We start from the raw sequence: 9,865 nt of genomic DNA on the forward strand, positions 1-9,865 counted from the left end.
ACAATTGTTTTTTTATTAATACATACAGTTGAAGTCGGAAGTTTACATACACTTAGGTTGAAGTCATTAAAAACAACATTTTCAACCACTCCACAAATTTCATGTTAACAAACTATAGTTTTGGCAAGTCGGTTAGGACATCTACTTTGTGCATGACACAACTCCTATTTACAACAATTGTTTACAGACAGATTATTTCACTGTATCACAATTCCAGTGGATCAGACGTTTACATACACTAAGTTGACCGTGCCTTTAAACAGCTTGGAAAATTCCAGAAAATTATGTCATGGCTTTAGAAGCTTCTGATAGGATAATTGACATAATTTGAGTCAATTGGAGGTGTACCTGTGGATGTATTTCAAGGCCTACCTTCAAACTCAGTGCTTCTTTGCTTGACATCATGGGAAAATCAAAAGAAAATCAGCCAAGACTTCAGAAAAACACTAATTGTACACCTCCACAAGTCTGGTTCATCCTTGGGAGCAATTTCCAAACACCTTAAGGTACCACGTTCATCAGTACAAACAATAGTACGCAAGTATAAACAACATGGGACCACGCAGCCGTCATACCGCTCAGGAAGGAGATGCGTTCTGTCTCCTAGAGATGAACGTACTTTGGTGTGAAAAGTGCAAATCAATCCCAGAACAGCAGCAAAAGGACCTTGTGAAGATGCTGGAGGAAACAGGTACAAAAGTATCTATATCCACAGTAAAACGAGTCCTAAGTCAACATAACCTGAAAGGCCACTCAGCAAGAAAGAAGCCACTGCTCCAAAACTACCATAAAAACGCCAGACTACGGTTTGCAACTGCACATGGAGAAATGTCCTCTGGTCTGATTAAACAAAAATAGAGCTGTTTGGCCATAATGACCATCATTATGTTTGGAGGAAAAGGGAGAGTCTTGCAAGCCGAAGAACACCATCCCAACCGTGAAGCACGGGGGTGGCAGCATCATGTTGTGGGGCTGCTTTGCTGCAGGAGGGACTGGTGCACTTCACAAAATAGATGGCATCATGTGGCAGGACAATTATGTGGATATATTGAAGAAATATCTCAAGACATCAGTCAGGAAGTTAAAGCTTGGTCACAACTGGGTCTTCCAAATGGACAATGACCCCAAGCATACTTCCAAAGTTGTGGCAAAATGGCTTAAGGACAACAAAGTCAAGGTATTGGAGTGGCCATCACAAAACCTTGACCTCAATCCCATAGAAAATTTGTGGGCAAAGAACTGAAAAAGCATGTGCGGGCAAGGAGTCCTACAAACCTGTCAGGAGGAATGGGCGAAAATTCACCCAACTTATTGTGGTAAGCTATCCGAAACATTAGACCCAAGTTAAACAATTTAAAGGCAATGCTACCAAATACCAAGTGTATAAACTTCGCACCCACTGGGAATGTGAAAAAGCTGAAATAAATAATTTCTCTCTACTATTATTCTGACATTTCACATCCTTAACATAAAGTGGTGATCCTAACTGACCTAAGACTGGGAATTTTTACAGGATTACATTTTTTTACGGAGTTTAAATGTATTTGGCTAAGGTGTACGTAAACTTCCGACTTCAACTGTACATACATAACATTTCCAGCACTAGGCGAAGGCTACTTGATGTAACTAAAACAGTAGCTTTGAAAACTGTACATTTTCCTGTAGTAGCGTTTTGAGCTTCTCAAAATGCCTCTCTCCCTCCACCATGTGCACAGTTAGGAGAGGGAGTGAGAGTGGCTCGCACACACAGCAGCCGGCCACAAAACAGGGACAGGCAGATACTTTCATAGCAGGAATCCTCATAATGCATAGGCTATTACAGTTGAGAAAATAATGGTTTTAGAAAAAGTTCTACAGGAACGTTGTGTAGCAAAATCACCGGTGGCAGGGGTGCAAAGTTGGCTGACTGCATCAAACTATTTCTTGCAAAACAACGCGATACAGGCAGGTTAGTTCACTGTGAAGTGGAGCAAAACAAGCGGGAATATGCCAATAGGTCACAAACATAGCCTGGTTGAACCCGAAAGAATGCTCAATCTGGTGTAACCAGGCTCGAAGAAAATCGGCTACCTGAGGAAAACAGAGTAATGATTTTACAATAAGTTAACTACTGACTTTCAGCAAAAATAAAGAGAAGGGCACTCATCTTGTACTGCACTGACTCAGATGACTGATGGTTAAAATAAACAGATAATAAAATGATAGGTGGAGCTGTATTGTTAGATTTCAGTGAAGCCTTTATTTTTATTGATCATAAATTGGAAAAAAAAGAAAAACCTCACTTGCTATGGCTTTATAGCACATGGTTGCAGAGTTATTTATCCAACAGAACCTAGAGAGTGTTCTTCTAACATCAGATATACTTGTGTGTATATATATATATATATTATAGTGTATGGACACCCTTTCAAATTAGTGGATTTGGCTATTTCAGCCACACCCGTTGCTGACAGGTGTATAAAATACGAGCACACAGCCATGCAATCTCCATAGACAAACATTAGCAGCAGAATGGCCTTACTGAAGAGCTCAGTGACTTTCAACGTGGGACCATCATAGGATGCCAGCTTTCCAACAAGTAAATTTGCCAAATTTATGCCCTGCTAGAGCTGCTACTTTCAATGCCCCGGTGCACGAAGCCAGGTCCATACAGAAATGGTTTGTCGAGAGCGGTGTGGAAGAACTTGACTGGCCTGCACAGAGCCCTGACCTCAACCCCATCAAACACCTTTAAACTTGGGAATTCATTTTTCCATCGATGATAGCAAGCTGTCCAGACCCTGAGGCAGCAAAGCGGCCCCAAACCATGATGCTCCCACCACCATACTTTACAGTTGGGATGAGGTTTTGAAGTTGGTGTGCTGGGCCTTTTTTCTCTCCACACAGTGTTGTATGTTCCTTCCTTCCAAACAACTCAACTTTAGTTTCATCCGTCAGAATATTTTTTCCAGTTGCGCTGTGGAACATCCAGGTCTACTTATGAACTTCAGACGTGCAGCAATGTTTTTTTGGACAGCAGTGGCTTCTTCCATGGCGCCCTCCCATGAACACCATTCTTGTTTAGTGTTTTACGTATCGTAGACTCGTCAGAGATGGTAGCATCTTCCAGAGATTTCTGTTAGTCTTCAGCTGACACGCTAGGATTCTTCTTAACCTTATTGAGCATTCTGCGCTGTGCTCTTGCAGTCAACTTTGCAGGACGGCCACTCCTACGGAGAGTAGCAACAGTGCTGAACTCTATAAATGGACAATTTGTCTTACCGTGGACTGATGAACATCAAAGCTTTTAGAGATACTTTTGTAACCCTTTCCAACTTTATGCAGGTCAACACTTCTTAATCTTGGGTCTTCTGATATCTCTTTTGTTCGACGCATGGTTCACATCAGACAATGCTTCTTGTGAATAGCAAACTAACATTTTATGAGTTTTTTTATGGGGCGTGGCAGGGCAGCTCTAACCAAAATCTCCAATCTCGTCTCATTGATTCGACTCCAGGTTAGTTGACTCATGACTCCAATTAGCTTTTGGGGTTCACACTTTCCAAACTGCACTGTGAATGTTTAAATGGTGTATTCAAAATAGACAAGAAAAATACAATAATTTGTGTGTTATTAGTTTAAGCACACAGAGTTTGGATATTGTTGTGACTTATGCCAATTTTATGTAGAAATCCAGATAATTCCAAAGGGTTCACATACTTTTTCTTGCCACTGTACACAGAACATTTGCATTGTAACGTTATTCTACTAGCAACTACATTTGAATGATTTGAGTGACAATGACGAGCATACAGTACCAGTCAAAGTTGACAGAACTACTCATTCCAGGGTTTTTCCTTGATTTTTACTATTTTCTACATTGTAGAATAATAGTGAAGACCTCAACACTATGAAATATATACGGAATCATGTAGTAACCAACAAAGTATATTTCATATTTAAGATTCTTCAAAGTATCCACCCTTTGCATGATGACAGCTTTGCACTCTTGACATTCTCTCAACCAGCTTCATGAGGTTGCTTTTCCAACAGTCTTGAAGGAGTTCCCACAAATGCTGAGCACTTGTTGGCTGCATAACTTAAGTATGAAGGCAATATATTTAGACTATTTTGCATTTGTCTGGGCTTGCTAGCATCAGCCAGCAGCCCTGGGCGGAGCATTTCACCCTGGGAGTTAAAATACACTCTTGGAATTGTAATATGCTATGTAAAATCCATTGTATTCCTATGGTGTGTACTGCGTAGACCAGGGGTATTCAACTCTTACCATACGAGGTCCGGAGCCTGCTGGTTTGCTGTTCTACCTGAAAATGTATTATACCCACCTGGTCTAAATCGGTGCCTGATTAGAGGGGAACAATGAAAACAAGCAGTGGAACTGGCTTCGAGGTCCAGGGTCGAGTTTGAGGGGTGTAGACTACTGCAGTATAGAAGCTTCAGAAATGACCTTCAAAGACTTCTTTACGTTGTTTTGGAACTATTACATTATTTAGCTGTAATGAAAAATGGATCATAGGTCTAATGAATGTCATTTGGCACAAAATTATGGCCATCGATGATTATATTAACCCTGATACTGTATGTCTCAAATTACATTTTAGAAGAGATATTCTTCTGTTATTTAATGCTTAAGAGTATAAAAATGTGATAAAATATTGAATTTGGCATTTACTACTGTAGTCCATAGTAACAAATTGAATAGCACATTCACAAATGGCAAAAATGACAGTCAAAAAATAAATAAAGAACAACATTTTGAAGTGTCTGTCATATCTAGGATATATAAGAAGTCTCACATACATACATACTCTAGGGGGTTATTAATATGGTGTTTTATTTTTTGAAAGAAATTGAATATATTATTTTAGATGTTGTACTAAATGAAGGTTAAATAAAACTAGTTATCAACATATGTTAAAAAAAGAAGGCCAATGGTTATGCTGTGACATTTTTTGCAATGGTATTGTTTCCGCATCATGATACTAGACCTGCTATCGAGGTCAAAATGCTGGTATCGTGACCACACTATAGTGTGCCCAAATTAATGCGACCCTGTTTGGTACTCACATGTGCCTTGACTCTGTCGTGCAGGAGTGACATTGGCAGCCTGCTCTGTTTCATCACCACACGGTAGGGGTCCTTCTTCACCGCACCCATCTCATCCTGGAACTTCTGTAGGGATGACTGCTTGATGACCCGAGTGTTTGCTGAGACAGAGGAGACCAGAGGGGAAGAATTATCCAGTGTGTGTGTGTGTGTGTGTGTGAGTTGAGGCTGCAATCTTATCTCTCTGTCCACAGATATTTAAAAAAGGCATAAAAACAGATTTATTCTTAAATCAAGGGTTTGCCAGTCATTATTGACAAGAACTTCACCATTCTGTATACAGTTTGAACTTGCTCAGAGCCGATCAATTGTTAGACAATTTGCCATTATACATGTCCAATCAATAAAAACAGAAGAGAATTTGTGGGTTAACCAGTGACAGTGTGGCAATTGCACTACTCACCAAACCATTTGATGTTGGGCTCCACTCTGGCCTGTGTCCCATCAGCCACAGTGGACTGGTACGACAAACGCTTGATCACCTGGCCTCTGTTGTTGCTAATGGCAGAGGAAAAAGTCAGTGGTCACGAAAGCAGGTGCATGGAAATGATGTTAGTCAAATATATTACAAAACAATAATTTTAAACAAGAAAGAATGAAGATGAGCTAACTGTGGCATACCAGGAACTAGTGTGCTCTATCTGGGTAATGTGTCAAACCCTGACCTGAGCGTTACACTAGCATTAAAGGAAATAGTTAATATGTAAGTCACAGGGGAAGTGTCACATTTTTCCCCCACCCATCATTTACCATCTCTGCTTTTGTCTGTACATATTCAGACGCCTGACAGTTGCTCGGTCCCTCATGCTGTTGCCTGAACCTGCAGGAGTCTTGGGTCGGTCTGTAAAAGGTAGTCATAAGGTAAAGTTTGGTGATATAGCAATTTCATGTCACACAGTGTTGGAGATTATAGGTGGTGGTATTTTGGGTTAATTAAATGTCAGTGTCAGAACAATATTGGAAATCCATATAACGTGTAGTTCTCAATGTTGTTATGGAAGTTATGTTGTGTTTTTGGCATAACGTTAGACAATGTGTAGCTAAATTAGCTAGTTACTGTAGCGAACTAATTATGTCAGTGCCAAACATATTGTATACTTTTCCATTTGTAGCTAACACGAATGTCACATATGGACCAAATGTTTCTGCATAGATAGTTAGGTAAGGTTGGATCTGTCCGTTTCGTCTTTTCAGAGAGAAAGTCTATCGGGTTAGCTAGCTAACATTAGCTGTAAACAAACAGTAACGTTACATCGCGCATGGACTGTAACTTACCAGGATTACTGCTGGAAGTCGAGGTGTTTATCGTGCTTTTCCCCTTGAACCGTGGCTTCACCATCTTGGCAGGTTATCTGACACACACGTAGACGATGAACAATAAGCGAAATCACTCTTCAAAATGTAAAGTTATATCTTCAACTTCTTCTTTGTACCCGAACCACGTGTTTTAACTCAGAGTCCTGCACATTCCGGAAAGACGTCATCAGAGAGCGACAGTACGTGTATTTCTTTTTTTGTGTATATATATTTTATTTGTCTTTTTTAAAATTGTATTTATTGCAGACAAACCAGTATACATACAAGAAGTATACAAACAGACAACGATAACATATGCTAAGGGGTACAACAAATTACAGATTATACTAAGACATTAAAATATACACACATATTGATTGTTTTAGCAGCTTTCTTATTAGAATAATGAAGAATGTACTGTTCGAATTCCTTATAGAAAACACGGAAGAGTGTTTTTTATTATTAATTAATTTACATTTATGAATATGAATTTTACATTTGCACAATTCGATTTTATGAGGTAAAATTATGTTTCTTTATCCCTATTATAGGAAACCCGAGCAGCACACTCTCCCATAAAAAACAACAACAAAGCATCAAGAATATTAACAATTATAAAACTACGAATATACATACAAACAAATAATTTATTTACATGTAGACAATGCCAAAATAAATGTAAGACTGTTTCTGGATGCTCAACACAAAAAGTACAGTTAATGTTAATGAATTTTTTGAGTTTCTTCAGTTAATTATTCACAGGGTAATACTTATGGGTCATTCTGAAAGAGACCTCTTTGACCTTGTTAACAAGCAGGTATTTGTGTGGTAATAACCCAACTTTTTTTTACAACAGATATTATTGACAAATGTATTCCAGTAAGTTGTGACATGAGGAATGGATACAATATCCCTTTGAAATAAAGCACGTATAGATCTGTTGTTCTGAGGGAGCAAGGAGAAACACATTATTCCTATTGGAGAGTCAACTGGATTAAGCGAGGGTAGTTCAAGAAGGTGAGGTCTGGTTACAACTCTAAACAACATGAGAGTTCCAGATGGAATAGCATCAAAAACTATGGCAAACTCTCAATGTGTAACAGGGATTTTGTAACGAGATGAAAATTCCTCATGATTAAGTAACAATCCTTCTGCATTAAAAAGTTGACGCACCAGCAGGATATGATTATTTAACCAGTTCTTTAAAAAATAAAGACTTGTTTCTATACAAAATATCCGTTCAAATGAAATACCTATGCGGGGAAAAGAATGATGTTTATATATTAACGATCACACTAAGAATACTTGTCTATGAAAAGCAGCTAATTTTGTATGAATCTTATCAATGTTATAGTTACAAAGTAACTGTCAACGACTTCTAGGAGTAGTGGGTGGTGGAGTCAGGCGCAGAGAGCAGAGGTAGTTCAATCGTGATCTTTTAATCCAGAACAACAAGTAACGGTAACACCAAACACTAAGGCGCATCACTTAAACCAGCCCAAAAGCAGGACCAAACAGTCCGGAGAAAATAGTCTACAAGAATACACACACACATGAACAGAAAAACATGTGTAACAAATCAGACAAAACTAACTTAAACAGAAAAGTGGATCGGTGGCAGCTAGTAGACCGGCCACGACGACCTCCGACCGCCGCCCGAACAGGAAGAGGAACCACCTTCGGCGGGATTCGTGACAGTACCCCCCTCCTGACGCGCGGCTCCCGCAGCGCGCCAACCCCGGCCTCGAGGGCGACCCGGATGGCGAGGTGCAGGGCGATCCGGATGGAGGCGATGGAAATCCCTTAGTAGTGCTGGATCCAAAATGTCCCCCACCGGTACCCAGCACCTCTCCTCCGGACCGTACTCCTCCCAGTCCACAAGGTACTGCAGGCCCCTCACCCGGCGCCTCGAGTCCAGAACAGCTCGTACCGTGTACGCCGGGGACCCCTCGATGTCCAGAGGGGGCGGAGGGACCTCCGGCACCTCACCTTCTTGTAGGGGACCAGCTACCACCGGCCTGAGGAGAGACACATGAAACGAGGGGTTAATACGATAGTAAGAGGGGAGTTGTAATCTATAACACACCTCGTTTAGCCTCCTCAGGACTTTAAACGGCCCCACACACTGCGGCCCCAGCTTCCGGCAGGGCAGGCGGAGGGGCAGGTTTCGGGTCGAGAGCCAGACCCTGTCCCCTGGTGCGAACACAGGGGCCTCACTGCGGTGGCGGTCAGCGCTCACCTTCTGCCGCCCACCAGCTTGCTTGAGAGATTCCTGGACTGCCTTCCAGGTCTCCTTAGAGCGTTGCACCCACTCCTCCACCGCAGGAGCTTCGGTCTGACTCTGATGCCACGGAGCCAGGACCGGCTGGTAGCCCAGCACGCATTGGAATGGCGACATGTTCGTGGAGGAGTGGCGAAGTGAGTTCTGTGCCACCTCCACCCATGACACGTACCTCGCCCATTCTCCTGGCCGGTCCTGGCAATACGACCGCAGAAACCTACCCACCTCCTGGTTCACTCTCTCCACCTGCCCATTACTCTCGGGGTGATAACCAGAGGTCAGGCTGACCGAGATCCCCAGACGCTCCATAAACGCCCACCAAACTCGGGACGTGAACTGGGGACCTCGATCAGAAACGATGTCTTCCGGCACCCCGTAGTGCCGGAAGACGTGGGTAAATAGGGCCTCCACAGTCTGTAGGGCCGTAGGGAGACCAGGCAACGGGAGGAGACGGCAGGACTTAGAAAACCGGTCCACAACGACCAGGATCGTAGTGTTCCCCTGGGACAGGGGAAGATCGGTAAGGAAGTCCACCGACAGATGAGACCAGGGCCGTTGTGGAACAGGGAGGGGCTGTAGCTTCCCTCTAGGCAGGTGCCTAGGAGCCTTACTCTGAGCGCACACCGAACAGGAGGAGACATAGAGCCTCACGTCCTTAGCTAAGGTGGGCCACCAGTACTTCCCCCTAAGACCCTGCACTGTCCTCGCAATACCTGGATGACCTGAAGACGGTAGTGTGTGGGCCCACCGAATCAATTGATCACGGACACCAAGCGGCACGTACCTAAGACCGGTAGGACACTTTGAAGGCGCAGGTTCCAACCGTAACGCCCGCTCAATGTCCGTGTCCACCTCCCATACCACCGGTGCCACCAGCCTAGAGGCTGGAAGGATGGGAGTAGGATCGATGGACCGGTCCTCAGTGTCATAGAGACGGGACAGCGCGTCGGCCTTAGTGTTGAGGGATCCTGGTCTATAAGAGATTGTGAATCTGAATATGGTAAAGAACAACGCCCACCTAGCCTGACGAGGATTCAGTCTCCTCGCCGCCCGGATATACTCCAGATTGCGGTGGTCAGTCCAGATGAGGAAAGGGTGCTTAGCCTCCTCAAGCCAGTGTCTCCACACCTTCAGGGCTTTCACCACAGCCAACAACTCCCGGTCCCCCACATCATAGTTTCG

At 42.9% G+C, this 9,865-nt stretch overlaps 1 protein-coding gene across 1 annotated transcript in view; it reads right to left on the reverse strand.

Moving 5' to 3' along the window:
• LOC120048330 (nucleolar GTP-binding protein 2-like) overlaps nt 1-6,574 on the reverse strand; it is a 29,226-nt gene extending 22,652 nt beyond the window's left edge. The window contains exons 1-4 of the mRNA XM_038994222.1: nt 6,382-6,574; nt 5,857-5,947; nt 5,510-5,604; nt 5,068-5,207 (exon numbers count right to left, since the gene is read on the reverse strand). Coding sequence (XP_038850150.1) covers nt 5,068-5,207; nt 5,510-5,604; nt 5,857-5,947; nt 6,382-6,445 — 390 coding nt within the window. The 5' untranslated portion in view covers nt 6,446-6,574. The remainder of the gene's footprint in view (nt 1-5,067; nt 5,208-5,509; nt 5,605-5,856; nt 5,948-6,381) is intronic.
• Nucleotides 6,575-9,865: the final 3,291 nt, after the last annotated feature.

Source organism: Salvelinus namaycush, chromosome 5 (assembly GCF_016432855.1).
Source record: "Salvelinus namaycush isolate Seneca chromosome 5, SaNama_1.0, whole genome shotgun sequence".
Taxonomy (NCBI): Eukaryota; Metazoa; Chordata; class Actinopteri; order Salmoniformes; family Salmonidae; genus Salvelinus; species Salvelinus namaycush.